At 37.2% G+C, this 17,675-nt stretch overlaps 1 protein-coding gene across 10 annotated transcripts in view; it reads left to right on the top strand.

Annotated features, from left to right (window-relative positions):
* MARCHF7 (membrane associated ring-CH-type finger 7) overlaps positions 1–17,675 on the top strand; it is a 54,110-nt gene that overhangs the window by 32,453 nt on the left and 3,982 nt on the right. For 7 of the 10 annotated variants that reach the window (XM_055307923.1, XM_055307922.1, XM_055307921.1 and 4 more), the window contains 4 exons: positions 1,793–2,900; positions 5,494–5,663; positions 10,226–10,335; positions 16,125–16,238. In XM_055307923.1, coding sequence (XP_055163898.1) covers positions 1,793–2,900; positions 5,494–5,663; positions 10,226–10,335; positions 16,125–16,238 — 1,502 coding nt within the window. Of the gene's footprint in view, positions 1–1,792; positions 2,901–5,493; positions 5,664–10,225; positions 10,359–16,124; positions 17,595–17,675 lie in introns of those variants that run through there. The other 3 variants (XR_008662138.1, XR_008662139.1, XM_055307920.1) reach the window with 2 other exon arrangements.

Here is a 17,675-nt window from a genome sequence, read left to right as displayed (position 1 = left end):
GCATCTTAGGAAGATTTCAAAACAGCTTAGAATGTATTTTAGTACTTTATTTGTTACATTTTTTAAAAATAAAAGGCTTAAAATAGATGTACATTAGTATCCAGGTTTTCCCTGCCTATAATTTTCTTGCTTGTGCTTTTCCTTTTAAGAATGCGTATGTCCAAAAAAAAAAAAAAAAAAAAAAGGAATGTGTATGTCCTAAAGTATACTAAATAATTTTGTATACTCCAGTATCATTTGCCTTATACCATTGACCTTGAACAATGCAGGAGTGAGGGAATTGACCCCGTCTCCCCATTCTTCCAGTGTATTTGAAAATCTATGTATAATTTTTGAATCCCGCAAAAGTTTAGTGCTTCTATCCTACTGCTGACTGGAAGCATTACCAGAAACATAACAGCTAACACATGTTTTGTAGGTGACATGTATTATGTAATGTATTCTTAGAATAAAGTAAGCTGGTGAAAAGAAAATGTTAAAATCATAAGGAAGAGACAGTACATATATAATACTACTATGTTTACTGAAAAAAAGTCCGTGTGTAAGTGGACCTGTACAAATCAAACTCATGTTGTTCAGGGGTTAAATGTAGGGTGTAGTTACTACTTAAATTCTGACCTAATTAAAGCTTGAAATCAATATTTTAAGGCATAATTTAGAATTAAAGCATGCCTTTATTTTCATTCAGTTGCAATAAAGATCCACACCATTTCTGTCAGTGTACACTAAGCTTGAGGTTTCTTCAAGATTAAATACCATAAAACAAAAATGGTACAAAAACAAAATGTACTTACTGAAGTTGACAGATTTAGCAGGCAAAAGTAGAGTTTGATTTATGTAGAAGAAAATATATTTGTTCTTAAAGGTTTAGGTTATTTTAAATAAGCTTATTGGGGCAAGTCTCTTAAAGTCAATAAAATCATCTTTCTGTGTGGTTGGCATCAGGTAGAGGAGTTACAGTATATAGTATCAGTAGCATCTATGCTTAGAGGTCTACAAGTATAGGACAGAAATAGACTTAGCCACTAACAGTTTATCCCTTCATGAAGCTCCATGTGTTACTGCAGTAGCAGTCTTACTCTTTATAAAGGAGTGCTTTATAAAGGAGTGCTACATTATTTCGATTTGAACCACTGGTAGTATACTTTTCAAAATTGCAGATACCAAGTCCCTATTCTGACTCCTAGCTCCGAGAAAGTGTTAAAAAAAAAAAAAAATAGAGATGTCTGAGAACCAACCATTGCTCTTAATTTGAAAGAAAAAAGATTAGAGAAAGTTTTAGCTGTTAACAAGGTTTGCCCTAAAATTATAAGGATAATAATATTTGTGTGAAATATCTTTTATGCATATTGCAGAGTAAGAAGAATCTCCAGAACACTGTCTCCCTAGGATTATTTTGCCTTTATTTGTCGTGAGAGTCTTGAATAATTTGGCCCATTTAAAATTCTTATCCATTTAGGTATTAGTTTACTATATCAATTTCTGATTGACATTTAGATTGTTACACCTACATCAAGTTAGTAGATCTAGGTCTTTATCTCATAAGCTGTGACACATTTCTTTCTTTTCAGTTTGCAATGCTGACTTAGTAACAGTACTGGATTATATCAGAGGTATAGAAAGAGAAGTACATTTATGTTTTTTCCCATAATTAAGCTGCTGTGTGTATATGGTATAGCAGTATTCGGTTTGAATCCCATAATTCATTTTGCAGTAATTAGTTAAATACAAATTTAATAATACTCATTTTATTTCATGTAGTTGGTAATCTTTTCTTTTCTTTCAAAAATAGATGGTCAAGACAGAGTTCCTTCTTCATATTCACAGGGAGCAAGACCAAAAGATAACTCAGTGAGCACTTTACAGTTGAATACATCATCCACAAATCACCAAATGCCTTCTGAACATCATACCATACCATGTTCTAGGGACAACAGTAGAAATTCACTAAGATCAAATTTTTCTCCAAGGGAATTGGAATCTCCACAAAGCAGTACACAGCCTGGATTTTCTTATATATCAAATAGAGATGAAACCTCAACCATAAGCAGTTCAGATAGGGTTGGTTCATCTCAGAGATCATTTCAAGAATCTTCTGACAACGAAAGTAGACGTTCGACTAGGAGATTGCTATCGCGTATAGCTTCTAGTATGTCATCTACCTTTTTTTCTCGAAGATCTAGCCAGGATTCCTTGAATACAAGATCACTGAGTTCTGAAAATTCTTACGTGTCTCCAAGAATCTTGACAGCTTCACAGTCTCGTAGCAATGCAGCATCAACTTCCGATGTTCCTGATAGTAGAGCATCTGAAGCTTCTCAGGGATTTCGATTTCTTAGGCGAAGATGGGGTTTGTCATCTCTTAGCCAAAATCATAGCTCTGAGCCAGATTCAGAAAATTTTAACCAAGAATCTGAAGGTAGAAATACAGGACCGTGGTTATCTTCCTCACTTAGAAATAGATGCACACCTTTGTTCTCCAGAAGGAGACGAGAGGGACGAGATGAATCTTCAAGGATACCTACCTCTGATATACCATCTAGATCTCATCATATTTTTAGAAGAGAATCAAATGAAGTGGTTCACCTAGAAGCACAGAGTGATCCCCTTGGGGCTACTGCCAACAGAGCACAAGCATCTGCATCATCAAGTAACGCTGCTACAGGTGGCTCCCCATCAGATTCAGCCCACAGTGGAAGAAATACAGGAATAACAGGAATCCTTCCTGGTTCCTTATTTCGATTTGCAGTCCCCCCAGCACTTGGAAATAATCTGACCGACAATGTCATGATTACTGTAGATATTATTCCTTCAGGGTGGAGTTCATCTGATGGAAAAAGTGATAAAAATAAAAGTGCACCTTCAAGAGATCCAGAAAGACTGCAGAAAATAAAAGAGAGGTAAATTTGAACACCTGTTGTGAGTCCATAAAGCAAAGAGCAGATTAGAGAAAGAAATCTATTTCTAAAATGATTTCTCATAACATTGGTATCTCAGATTTCTTTTCCTTAAAATTTATACCATTAAGATGTTAGCTTCTCAGAGGAAGTAGATGAGAATTAAAATGAACGTAGGCACTGGGAGTATAGATTGCATCAACAAGTAGTCTAAAGATTATTTTTAACCAGCTTTTTTTTTTTTTAATTTTTATTTATTTATGATAGTCACAGAGAGAGAAAGAGAGAGAGAGAGAGAGAGAAAGGCAGAGACATAGGCAGAGGGAGAAGCAGGCTCCATGCACCAGGAGCCTGATGTGGGATTCGATCCCGGGTCTCCAGGATCGCGCCCTGGAACAAAGGCAGGCGCCAAACCGCTGCGCCACCCAGGGATCCCTTTAACCAGCTTTTGATACAGATGAGCAAAAAGATAAAAATCTTGCCCTGTCCCTTGGTAGACCATTACTAAATGGGCAAGGGTCCTCAGTGGTCATGGATTATCAAAATAATCTGCCTAGCCTTTAGTAAAATTTATTTACCATTTGTTTGTATTTCTCATCTCAGACTCTTCAAAATGAAGTAAAATCATTTACACAAATTGTTTTGTTTTTGAAGTCCAGGTATATACTGAGTATATGTTGTGAATAGTTGATAGAAATACTAGTTCAAATTCACTTAGAATCTTTTTTTATGCAAATGTAATCTTTGTAGATTGAAGGTTGCTTAAAAATCTGGAAAAGATGAAAGATCAGAGATTTCAGTCCCAACTTGATTATTTTGTTAATGTACTTAGTTTTTCTATTAAAATAATTTTTATGACCAAAAAAATTTTTTTATGAAAAATAAATTCCTGATAAAATGGGTTAAGATAGTACATGTAAAATATACTTGTAGGAAGAAAAGACCTAGGTAAAGCAAAGGCTGTAGTGTGGGATGTTTTACATTTTTGGTTTTTTTTTCTATTTCTTAAAGGCCTAATGTAATGAAATTATTGGGAAGCATAGTTGTTAACTGTTTTTAGATTTTTGTTTTTGTTTTTTTTTTTTAAGAAGAAATAATTCAGATCTAACTCTCTGAGGATAAAGGAAGACTGAGATGTTGGACATTAGGGTACTATATTCCCTTTATTTCTTTATGTAGGACAGATTGTACCATGGGACTATTCCTGTACTTGAATTTTGTTATTTTTCCTTTCTCGGAGAGAGATTCACTGCCCTGGTAATAGTAGCTTTAATGTCGGAATAGCAACTCCCTCTGATTACAAGCTGTCTGGTGAGAAATTTATTAACTATTATATTTATGGAGTTCAGAGGTTAATTTCAGTGCAGTGGTATAAACAGCAGCAAAGCATTCATTTAATAATTTCCACAGAGAAACCGATTAAGCCAGTACCACCCTGTCTGGTCAGATCACTTATAAAGCAGCATTTGTTGGTTATTTTGTCATAGAGATTGTGTGTGTGTACCTTTATTATATATTTTGCTCATTTTGTGAGGATTTCAAGACACTCCACAGGTAAATTAATGAGTCTAAAAAAAATAGGTCCCCCTCCCCCAAGTAAAAAATAAGAAGCTATAAGCCAAAGAAGGTTAAGTCTAAAGGGAAGACATAAATATTTGTGCTTGAGGTTGTATCTCTAATTGAGCCAGAGCATGATAGTCACCTAATAATTGTGCATCTAATCCTCTTTCCACACATCTTTTGCTAAATTCATTAAGAACCTATATGATCCAGGTTGTATTTCAGTAACAGTTTAGGATTCAGTTGTTTTAAATTACTCACTATCTCTTTATTGTCAGCAGTATACTAGGTAATAGGGATTTTAACAAAAAATTATATATCCACACAATAGCTACCATTCTGCATTTAAATTAAGCAGTACATGTTGGCCTATTAAATATAGAGGACATAGGTTAATGGAAACTGCTTTACACTTTAAAAGCCTGCCCTGTAAAAATCAGGATGGTTGAATAACATTGTTGGGGGTAGAGGAAATGGAGAATTTAAAAATCTATTCATTTTTACTGTAATTTAATACAAAAAGCTTTATCAGTTTTTAATATATGTAGTTCTGATAATATGTAATAAATAAAAAAAAACCAAGTCATTATTTGCTTCATTTATTCATGTTGTCCTAAAAGTTCTTTGGGAGGTAGGGAAGAAAAGTGTTAAGTATATAAGTATATTCCTTTATACTGTTGGAATTGAAGTAGTCTATGATACTGTAGAAATAAAGATCTCTTAGGGATGTTTGTAAAGTGATCATGAAAGGTAAGGAGCTTTAAGTGTGATATCAAAGACAAAGTTACTTAAAGCATTTGAAAGTAAATAATAGGAGATAGCCTATTTAATTTACCTGTAAAACATTGTAATTTTCATTCTCATTGAACTAGTTTTTTTTTTATGGTGGTTGCTATTTTTAAAGGTTTTGTGTTTTTTTTTACTCAGAACATGACTAGAAATAAAGATGTTGTTTGAGATGAAGTATGGTTGGAAATGACCAACAAGGATGAATTATTATGGCTCTGTTTATGAAATGTTCCTTCCTTTTTTCTAGCCTCCTTTTAGAGGATTCTGAAGAAGAAGAAGGTGACTTATGTAGGATTTGTCAGATGGCAGCTGCATCGTCATCTAATTTGCTGATAGAGCCATGCAAGTGCACAGGAAGTTTGCAGTATGTCCACCAAGAATGTATGAAAAAGTGGCTACAGGCCAAAATTAACTCTGGTGAGATTTACGTTTTTATGTATTTTGTTTTCACAGGTTTTCCAAGAGATGTATGCACAAATGCATTTTAGTTAGCAAATCTGATTATAATTGATTGTCCAATTTATACTTATCAAAAGTATGTTGATTTTTGAAGCAAAAGCATTAAAGCACATTCGTTGGTGTTACATAAATTTAATTCATCAGAGTATTTTTTATATTTCATTAATCCAACAAACTACTTTTTCATATGTGTATAACTATAATTGATTATCACAGTTGATCCTTATATCATGCATGTAAGATCCTTTTGAATTGAAGAAATAATACCTACAATTTACCAGCTATGTCAGTGTCCTTGAGAAATAATGTTTTTAATGCTGTTGTGCAGTAATGATAAAGTTACTGTAGGGATAAATTGTTCATTGAGTACCCATTAGGGAGCCATTCACAGTTGTAGATGTGGAAGCTAGAGTGGTAAACAAGACAGACAAGGCACTTGCATTTGTGCTGGTGTTGCGTGTTAAAGGAATGCCTTGTTGAGGTGAAGACATTTAAACTGAGGAACTAACTATTCTAAAATGAGGGCAAGAGCATTCCAACTGAGGAAACATCGAAGGTGAAAACTTTAAGGTGTATGACAAGTGTGTTTGAGGAACTGAATGAAATGCAGTGTCACAGGAGTATAATTAGGGCAAGGAGAGGATGATACAGTTAAGATGAGAGAAGAGAGAGATTAGCAGAGGTTAGCTTATTTAAGACTTTTTAAGCTAATGTCTGAAGTTTAGGTCTAAACTTACTTGTCTAAGTGTGATGGGAAGCTAGTGAAAGGTAGGGGAGTGAAATGATTTTATTTTGGCTGCTCTGTGGAGAGTGGGTTTTAGGGTGACAAGAGTAAAGGCAAGGAATCTATCCAGGAATCTATATTATAAGAGATGGTGTGGTAAAAATGGATGGATTCTGTTATGTTTGGGAGGTAGAAAGAATAATGAAAGGAGTTCATATTTTTACCTTGAGCAACTAAAATGGTGGGATCATTTACTGAATTAAAAGAAGAGTGTGGGGCAGGAAATAATTCTGTTTTAAACATACTATAAACAGCTTACTAAAGAAGCCTCTAAGAATGTCATCTAGGCACTTAGACAAGCCTGATGTTTCAGGAGGTGCTGAAAGTTACATTTGGGGAATTAGAGCACAAATAATTTCATTAAGCTATGGGATTAAATAAGGTCCCAAGAGCAAGAATAGGTATCAGAGGTATGAGGCCAGGACAGAGCTGCTCTGGGGCACCCAGCATTTAGTGGGAACAGAGGATATTTGAGGATCAGCCTCAATCTGGTATTAAGAAAAAAGAAAATGCAGTGTTGTATAAGCCAGAAGAAAGTGTTCTAAAGAGGGTGTATGGTCAGGGCAGCCCTGGTGGCTCAGCGGTTTAGCGCCACCTTCAGCCCAGGGCATGATCCTAGAGACGCAGAATCGAGTCCCACATCGGGCTCCCTGCATGGAGCCTACTTCTCAAAAAGAGGGTATGGTCAACCCTGTCAAGTACTGCAAAGAGAGAAGAACAAAGAAATGCCATTTGGTAGCATGAATGTCCTTGGTGGTTTCAGTTTTTGTGGAGTGGTGGAATCATGAGCATAATTAATGGGACTGAGAGAAAACAAGGTAAGACAGTGGAAACAGCCACATAGACCCTTCTTTCAATAGCTTTACTGGGGTTTTGTTTTGTTTTAGTTTTGGTTTTGTTTTAAGATTTATTTATTCATGAGAGACACAGAGAGGCAGAGCTATAGTCAGAGGGAGAAGCAGGCTACTTGCAGGGATGGAACTTGATCCCAGGACCCTGGGATCAGCCCCTGAGCCAAAGGCCGACTTAACCACTGAGCCATCCACGCATTCCAATAAGCTTTACTGTTAAGGAGATTGGTGATGAGGGGGGGAAGTTGCGGACTAAAATGGAGTCATGGGACATGTTTTTGTTTTAAAGTGTGATTTTAGGACATGTTTTTAAGACATGTATTTATTTTAATAAGAGATACAATGGAAGAAGAAGATGCACGAAAAGGAAGGGGAAAGATGGAACCCAGAACGCAAGTTTTATCCTATTTTTAATAGGAAAAAAATTACTTTAGAAAGCTGGTGTTGATATGGATGTTGGTTAGTCTGTTGCTTTGATGAGAAGATGCCTGCTTGAATTCCTGCATAATTGCTTGTTTTCTTAATAAAAGGAGGGTAGGGTGTTTAGGACAGGTTAAGAGATTTTGATGTGTAGGGAAAATAATACTTAAAAGATGTTTTTAGTACCTCTTGGAGGTACTAGTGTCCATAAAAATCTGGTATGAAGATGATTTGAAAGTAAGATGTATATATATTTTTTAGAAACCGTTTTCAGATGGTTGGATATAGACATGGATTTGAGTTTGCTGGGTTTGGGATCTTTGCCAGGCAAATATGATGATGATTTATCAGCAAAGTTCAGTTCTTGAGATCTTTACATTCATTTGACTGTATCTTACAAAGTACTTATTTAGTAAAATTGATAAGACCCATCGAATTGAGTATTTACCAAACTACTTTAAAATGACTAAAACTAAACTTAGGCATCTATATTTTTTAAAATTCTAACAGCGATTAGCAGCCAAGGTTGAGAACCAACATTAAAAAAACTGGAGATCCTCCACAGTTAAGTGTTAAGAGTTATTATTCCAATTGAGGTTCGTCTAATTCCAAAAAGCCAGTATTCTTAGCACACTATTCTCTGTTTTCCTACCTACACAATACTATCTATTTATCAAATATTATCAGAAGACGAGTCACGATGTTTTTTATTTCGGTAATGGCTAACATTCCTGGGCCCTTACTAAATATCAAGAACCAGCTTCCATGCTGAACACTCATTTAATCTTAGTAATTCCCCAGCATAGTGACTCATAAAGCCAAGAGGCTGTCATAACACCATACAATTAAGAAAAGGCTGCTACAGGTGAAATGGATCTGTCCTACAACTTTGGGATCAGACTACCTTAAAACAAAACATAACCCCCCTAACCCAAGGAGGCTTTTGCTACCTAGCTACACACAAATTTTCCTAGGAGCCTCATAATGTCCAGCTTCAACAGGTTACCCAGTTCTTTCAAAAGATTATTAAAATTATATTAATGCCATTATAAATCACAAATGATTTTCCTATGTCACCAACTATTATCAGACCGTCAATCTCATACAATTGTGTACATTAATTAAACCAATCTAATTTCCCACCTTCTCACCCTACTAGTCACTTTCACTATGTCCTCTGGTACTCATGGTCTAACAATTACATTTCTCTCATAACTGGTCTCTTTTTTGATTCATCTCTTTAACTTCATGCCTAATTTATAGTGCCCCTCTAGACTGATACATACTTTTCTGTAGCCATTTTTTCTCACAACCCCTTGTACCTCAGGACCAAGAAGTAGAAATAAATAATGCTCATATCTATTGCTACTGAAACTGGTAAGTCCCCTTTCTTTCATTAATAACTTTAGCACCTAGCTTTCTAACGTTACCAATTTACTTCTTGGCTATTTCATCATCTACACACATTTTTCATTCTGACTTCTCCACATCCATGCTTCTAAGTATTACCCTTCCCCACCCCAGCCAACCACTATGGTCATATCCTTGACTTAGTTTATTATACCACCCCTAAGTCTATATTTTAGACATTTTCTCCATTGTACCTACAACTTCTCATCATTCCAATTCATCTACTCTGGCAATTCTCTTAAGTATCAATGAGACTCAAAGACACTAACCCTGCCGCTTTCTTACTATCCAATTCCTGGATAATTAATTTCCACGGTCACCACAACTATGTCCTTATGAATATATCAGCATTTTATTCCTTTTATGGCTGAAAGGAGCTGTTTTTATCCAGACAAAGGTAGATTCCTTTTTTTCCCCCTCCTCACTTACAGGGAAGGCACATTTCTTAGAGCACAGAAGGTCTTAGGTATATATTGTTGTATCAAAGAAACTGGCCTGGGTATAGGTAACTCATTGGGATACTACATTATTCAAAACTGTTTTCATAGCATCTTGCTAAGGTACTTGAAGTAGGAAGTACAGATGACCTCCCACTGTCAGCTTCCCACCATCAGGAATGTGGGGATGTATATGCATATCTGGGAGGCAAAAAAAAAAAAAAAAAGATCCTGAAATAGTAGGCCTAGGGTGTAGGCCGAAACACCATCGCTTAGGACTTAACAAGCACATTAGTGTTACCATTTGCTATTTTAGGAGACATTACTGGTTTATAGAAGTAAGGCAATCTTCCTTTCTCCCTTTTGATTTTCTATGTTCTAAGCTTAAAACTTTACAAGGAGGGGCCCCTGGGTGGCTCAGTCTGTTAATTGTTTGCCTCCAGCTCTGGTCAGGCTTCCTGCTTAGTGGGGAGTCTGCTTCTCCCTCTTCCTCTCCCTCCCTCCCGCCACCCTGCTCAAGTGCACTCTCTCTCTCAAATAAATGAAATCTTAAATTTTACAACGAAAACTGTTTTGTGGAGACCTAGCAGAACTAAGCTTTACTTCTAATTTTACCAGGTTCTTCATTAGAGGCTGTAACCACCTGTGAACTCTGTAAAGAGAAGTTGCAGCTTAACCTGGAGGATTTTGATATTCATGAACTACATAGAGCTCATGCAAATGAACAAGTTAGTATATTTTGCCTAATTTGGTAAGTGTCTATTCTATGCTTAAAGGACAACTCTTGAAGAAAAGATTAAATCATGGTCAGAAAACCTGCATTGAAATAATAATAGTAATGTTTTTAATATATTTTTCTGTTATTACATTAGTTATTGTATGATTTTGTAGTTTTTTCATTATTTTACCCCTAACTTTTTAAAGCAAAAGGCAAATAACCAAGTCACAGATTCTAAGGTAAAATATATGCTTTCTAAATTAACCTGGAAACAATAAGGTTTAGGATTGGTCCTAAAGTAGACCTGCTATTCTCTCTCCAGAGCGGTCTCGATTGAGAAAGCCTCTTAGTACTGGAATATAGTTGAAACAGCAGTCCCCAGATCTGCATCCTAGTTCTGTATTTTTTATGCTAGGAATAATTTTTTATATGCCTATCTGACATCCCTCCCCACCCCCCATTCTTCCTCCTGTTTGGTTCCCTCTGTCCTCTTCACTACCCCCCATTCTGCTTCCACCTTCATTTTGAAGGAGTTAGCTTACATGAAATAATTTATTCCAAGTTCACATTGTTTCTTTTCCTTTAGTGTACTGTATCCTACAGTAGTGCTGTTACTTATATAATGAATAATGTTGGGATTTCTCTAATCATATTAAGATTTTATATCAAATATTTTCCTCTCGTTTCTCAGATTTTTTGTATTGATCACTACTCTCCACCCCACACACCCATTGATTTGATCACTCATTTTTCTTAAAGCTTACAGTTCAGTATCTTTCCCTCTTTATTTTTTATTTTTTTTATAAATTAATTTTTATTGGTGTTCAATTTACCAACATACAGAATAACACCCAGTGCTCATCCCGTCAAGTGTACCCCTCAGTGCCCGTCACCCATTCACCCCCACCCCCCGTCCTCCTCCCCCTCCACCACCCCTAGTTCATTTCCCAGAGTTAGAAGTCTTTATGTTCTGTCTCCCTTTCTGATATTTCTCACACATTTCTTCTCCCTTCCCTTATATTCCCTTTCACTATTATTCATATTCCCCAAATGAATGAGAACATACACTGTTTGTCCTTCTCCGGTTACTGTGGCCAAGTTCAAAAAGGGTGTTGCCTGAGTTCTCCTCTGGGATTTTGATGGAATCTTGTCTCACATTTAGATCTTTCATCTATTTTGAGTTTATCTTTGTGTATGGTGCAAGAGAGTGGTCCAGTTTCATTCTTCTGCATGTGGATGTCCAATTTTCCCAGCACCATTTATTGAAGAGAGTGTCTTTCTTCCAGTGGATCGTCTTTCCTCCTTTATCGTATATCAGTTGACCATAAAGTTCAGGGTCCACTTCTGGGTTCTCTGTTCTGTTCCATTGATCTATATGTCTGTTTTTGTGCCAGTACCACACTGTCTTGATGAACACAGCTTTGTAGTACAACCTGAAATCTGGCATTGTGATGCCCCCAGATATGGTTTTCTTTTTTAAAATTCCCCTGGCTGTTTGGGGTCTTTTCTGATTCCACACAAATCTTAAAATAATTTGTTCTAAGTCTCTGAAGAAAGTCCATGGTATTTTGATAGGATTGCATTATACGTGTAAATTGCCCTGGGTAACATTGACATTTTCACAATATTAATTCTGCCAATCCATGAGCATGGAATATTTTTCCATCTCTTTGTGTCTTCCTCAATTTCTTTCAGAAGTGTTCTGTAGTTTTTAGGGTATATTTTGAGAACCATTTGAATGGTAAATGGTTCTCCAACCTTTTATTTTCAGGTTGTAGGTGTCCTTCTGTCTAAAATGAGTCTCTTGTAGACAGCAAATAGATGGGTCCTGCTTTTTTATCCAGTCTGAAACCCTGCGCCTTTTGATGGGGTCATTAAGCCCGTTCACGTTCAGAGTTACTATTGACAGATACGAGTTTAGTGTCATCATGATATCTATTTAGTCCTTGTTTTTGTGGATTGTTCCACTGAACTTCTTCTTAAAGGGGAGTTTTAAGAGTCCCCCTTAAAATTTCTTGCAGAGCTGGTTTGGAGGTCACATATTCTTTCAGTTCCTGCCTATCTTGGAAGCTCTTTATCTCTCCTTCCATTTTGAATGAGAGCCTTGCTGGATAAAGTATTCTTGGTTGCATGTTCTTCTCATTTAGGACCCTGAATATATCCTGCCAGCCCTTTCTGGCCTGCCACGTCTCTGTGGAGAGGTCTGCTGTTACCCTAATATTCCTCCCCATGAAAGTCAGGGACTTCTTGTCTCTTGCTGCTTTAAGGATCTTCTCTTTATCTTTGGAATTTGCAAGCTTCACTATTAAATGTCGAGGTGTTGAACGGTTTTTATTGATTTTAGGGGGGGATCTCTCTATTTCCTGGATCTGAATGCCTGTTTCCCTTCCCAGATTGGGAAAGTTTTCAGCTAGGATTTGTTCAAATACATATTCTGGCCCTCTGTCCCTTTCGGCGCCCTCGGGAACCCCAATTAAACGTAGGTTTTTCTTCCTTAGACTGTCATTTATTTGCCTTAATCTGTCTTCATGGTCCCTTAATTGATTGTCTCTTTTTTCCTCAGTTTCCCTCTTTGCCATTAACTTGTCTTCTATGTCACTCACTCGTTCTTCCACCTCGTTAACCCTCGTCGTTAGGACTTCTAGTTTGGATTGCATCTCATTCAATTGATTTTTAATTTCTGCCTGATTGGATCTAAATTCTGCAGTCATGAAGTCTCGTGAGTCCTTAATGCTTTTTTCTAGAGCCACCGGTAGCTGTAGAATAGTGCTTCTGAATTGGCTTTCTGACATTGAAGTGTAATCCAGATTTTGTAACTCTGTGGGAGAGAGGGCTGTTTCTGATTCTTTCTTTTGAGGTGAGGTTTTCCTTCTAGTCATTTTGCTCAGTGCAGAGTGGCCAAAAACAAGTTGTATTGGAACACGGGGGAGTATCACTGGGGGAGTATCACTGGTCCGTCTAGCTGGTCTTCTGGGGGAGGGGCCTGCTGTGCTGATTTTCAGGTGTTAGCACTTGGGGGAGCTGCTCTGCCCCTGCCTGCTGCCGGGCTCAGCGGGGGTTGTTTACCCCGTGGGGCCCCAGGAGGAACAGCAGCAATTGCTATGGCAACTCTGGAAGCCTGGATTTAGCCTCCGCGGGAACTACGGGGCTCGGGCTCTCGGTTCTCTGTCCGGTTCTCTGTCCGCAGGGCCTGGAGGCTCCGGGGCGGGGCCGCTGATCTGCTCAGCTCGGGGCAGGAGCGTCCTTGCTGTCCTGGGACTCCCGGCCTCTGCCTGTCCCGGGGGAGGCCGGATCCTGGGCTGTGTCCCGGCGCCCTGTGTTCCGGGGCCTGCGCTGTTGGATTTGCGCTCCCGCCCTGCAGCTCCCTCCCTGGAGCCGCTCCCGAGCCCCTCCGAGCTGCTCCGGTGGGTCCCGCCATGTGCGCTGCAGCCCTTAGGGAGCTGGAGCACTCTCCCGGGGCGCAGGTGTCTGTTTGTGTCCCAGGGAGCCCGAGGGCATCCCGCTCTCCTGGGTCCTGCTCTAACTCCCTGCGAGCCCCTTTCCGCCCGCCCGGGAAGGTTGGTGCAGCTCCTGCTCCTCCGGGACGGGGCTCTCCTGTCCTGGGGACACTCGCCCCGGCCTCAGCCCGGCTCCTCGCGGGGCCCCTCCCCCTCGGAGGCCTTTTGTTCCTTTATTTCTTTTTCCCCGTCTTCCTACCTTGATAGAAGCGCGGACTCTTCTCACTGTAGCATTCCAGCTGGTCTCTCTTTACATCTCAGGCCGAATTCGTAAATTTTCAGGATTGTTTGAAGGTTATCTAGGTAATTTGGTGGGGACAGGTGATTTGGGGACCCTGCTCTTCCGCCATCTTGCCCCTCCCCCTCTCTTTCCCTCTTTAAAGGAAAATTTAGGGCAGTGGGAATATGTTGAAACAGATGACAAGGATGATTCTAGGGCCATACTGTCCAAGTGTGGTTAGCATATTTGTGGTAAAAAGAGAGATGATGGTCAGAGAATGCATGAATGCTTTATTTATTTATTTGTTTATTTTTTAAAGATTTTGTTTATTCATAGAGAGACACAGAGGGGCAGAGACACAGACAGAGGGAGAAGCAGGCTCCATGCAGGAAGCCTGACGTTGGGCTCGATCCGGGTCTCCAGGATCACACCCCAGGCTGCAGGCAGCGCTAAACCGCTACGCCACCGGGGCTGCCCACATGAATGCTTTAAAAACACTTTAAATGAAGGAGTAATGGACGACTGCCCCCCCCCCTTTTACATAACAACCATTTTAAGATGAACAACTTACTGGTACTAATACATTTGCAGTGTTGTGCAACCATCACCTCCATCTAATTCCAGGACATTTTCATCTCTAAAAGAAAATCCTGTACCCATTAATCAGTTGCTCCCTATTCCCCCTTCTCCCGGCAACTACCAATTTGTGTTCTGTCTCTATGGGTTATCTATTCTGGATATACTTCATATAAATGAAAACATGCAGTATATAATCTTTTGTGGACACTCTTCACTTTTTAAATATGGGAATATGGATATCCTTTAAAAATCTGATTAAGACCAGGGACACTCCTTACAGAATACACATTGACACAAAATCTGTATATAATTTTATGGATTCCCAGATCTCTCGAAGCTGATTGATTACATCCAAGTTAAGAGTTGATCCATTGAATGAAACATTAGGCAGTTGCTGTAGTACAGATGCTACCCTAATGCTAATTACTGATTTATTCTTTAATGGAAGAGTATGCCAAAAGGTACTCCAAACCACTTTCAGTAAGGAATTGTCTTAAATTCTTACGGAGTTTGTCTAGACAGCTGGATGTTGGTATTTTAAAGAATAGGGAGAAAAAATATGGAGTGGTGGAATAATGGAAAGATTTTTGTTTTTGTTTTCTCAAAATTAGAGTAGATGTCAAAGGATGGTTTTCTCCTGCCCTTTCTTTGTAGGTGCTCCACCGTGTCTTTTGAAGGGGTTTTTGGCTTTTCAATACCTACGAATGTTTTTATTATTTTTCAAGGATTTTAATGACCCTCCTCTTAAATAATTTAGAGGTGTTAGGAAATACTAGATAGAGTCATTATAAAAGTGACACTCTTGATTAAGCTTCCTGGCTGTAGTATCTTTGTTCTTTGTGAATCGTGGATTCTACTGGCCTGACAACTACCCTTATTTTAAATGATTAGTTTTAATACAGTTTATTTTTTCATTATCCAGTGCCTTCATCTTTTTCAGTGCGATAACCATTAAACTTTTTTTAATCTTCTATAAACAAGATTTCCTTTTAAGTTAAAAATAAGCAGTTATTGAAGTATTTAAAGAAACTTTTAATCAATTTGAAATTTGTTGAGTTGTCTGAAGAATCTCTAACCAATAACTTGCTCAATTTGGTATTAAGAACATACAATATTAAAAAAAATACAATATTAAAAAAAGAACATACAATATAGTTAACTTGAGATAAGTTAATTATCAAAGAATGATCTAATTTACATACTTTTTTGTGCAACTGTTACCGATTAGATTTTTAGTACCACTATATTCATGATTTCTATTCTTAGATTTAAAACAACAGAACAGCTTTGAACCAAAGAACTGTCTTTACCTACTGCAAATTTCCATGCAAATGATACCACAAAGTTATTTTTCTTTTTTAATAGATAGTACTGTATCTCTTCTTAGGAACTGGATATAAATACATTTCCTCTAGTTTATCAATATACTGTGAGTATCAATCTCATTGTACTAATTTTTCGTTGTCCATATTTTTCTTTTTTTCGATTGCTTCCCTGTTGAAGGCTGAGTATGAGTTTATCAGCTCTGGTCTCTACCTAGTTGTGTTATTGCACTTGTGCGAACAAAGCTTTTCTGATATGATGGGAAATACAAATGAACCAAGCACACGTGTCCGAGTAAGTAATATTGGAGTGGGGGATGGAGAGAGGGTGCGATTATTTTTTTATATGTTCACATTCTGTTTTCTTTGGGAAGGTTTTATATTAAAATGTATCTTAACCAAAAACAAAAAAAAATGTATCTTAAAAATAAAGATATTGTAGATTTAATAGAAATTGCTGTCTTCCTTCTGTATCAAACAGCCTAATTCTTTCATAAAGCTATTTTTAAAAGAGTAATATTCTAGCTCTTAAAGGTAACTGGAATATGTTTCAGTGAAAAACCGGGATGGAATTGAAAACACCTAGGGGAAATGCTCATTTTAATTTGGGAGGGAAAATCCCAGTCATTGTTATAACTTAGAAACCTGACATTGAAACTGAACTCCAAAAACCAAGAGTATGGGCAATTCAATTTCACTTGTTACTATCCTACAAAAGATTACCAGTGTACTAGGTTTTAAGCATTCATATTACAAACTACTTAAGATATGGACTATTGTGTGTTTGCTGTGTCCACTCTTAACCTTTGAGCTAGCTATCTTAAGATGCTCATAAGTAAAATGATACTACTTACCTCAGTGTACCATAGGAAATTTATACTCTGCTCCCTTGCCCATTTTGTGTGGCAAGGGCTAGGGTCTACATCTCAGTATGGTAGTGTTGTGAACACTTCATATCTTGTAACGTGTTCATAAACTTATACTTCAGACTATTTTTTAAATAAATGTTCACTCTGATAAAAATAGAGCCAAGTTTCTGATAAGGTGTAATGTTCCCATTTTATTTTGAAAATTATCAAATAACCAACATATATACTGCTTCTGAGTTGGTTAAAAAAAAATTTTTCTGTAATTATCATGTGAACGTTATTCCTGTGAGCCATTTGACAGACTATCATTATTGAGAGAGAAGAGAATAAGCTATCACCAGGATTCAGAATTTTGAGCAAAGATCTCTTGACTTCTAAGTACTTTAGAATAGAGTAGAATCTAAATTTAGTAAAGGCCATAAATTGATTTCTTTAAAGGTGACTTTTCAAAATGAATAAACCTTATATAATGCATATAGTAAGATTTGTTTAATTCATGCCTTTGTAAAAGGTATAGAGAAATTCTTAAAGTGGAAGTCTTTACTGAATTTACTTCTGGAGCTGTGAAGTTTAGGCAGGAAAATATTGATTATTCATGTTTTGTCTTTTTTAATTGACCACTAAAAGTGAATTCGTGTCCGAGTTGTAATTGTTTTAATTTTTTTCTCCATAATTTTTGAAGTGTTGTATTTATTCAAGAAGACAGAATGCCATTGGATAAAATTATTTTGTATCTGTTTTCAGTTTCTACATGACCATTTATATAATGATTTTATATATATATATATATATATATATATATATATATATATATATATATATATATTATACACAACATTTAAAAGATAATATCCTAAGCTTGT

This window comes from Nyctereutes procyonoides, unplaced genomic scaffold (genome assembly GCF_905146905.1).
Source record: "Nyctereutes procyonoides isolate TBG_1078 unplaced genomic scaffold, NYPRO_anot_genome, whole genome shotgun sequence".
Classification (NCBI taxonomy): domain Eukaryota; kingdom Metazoa; phylum Chordata; class Mammalia; order Carnivora; family Canidae; genus Nyctereutes; species Nyctereutes procyonoides.
Note: the sequence above shows the minus strand (reverse complement) of the source record. Positions and strands in the feature narration are given on the sequence as shown.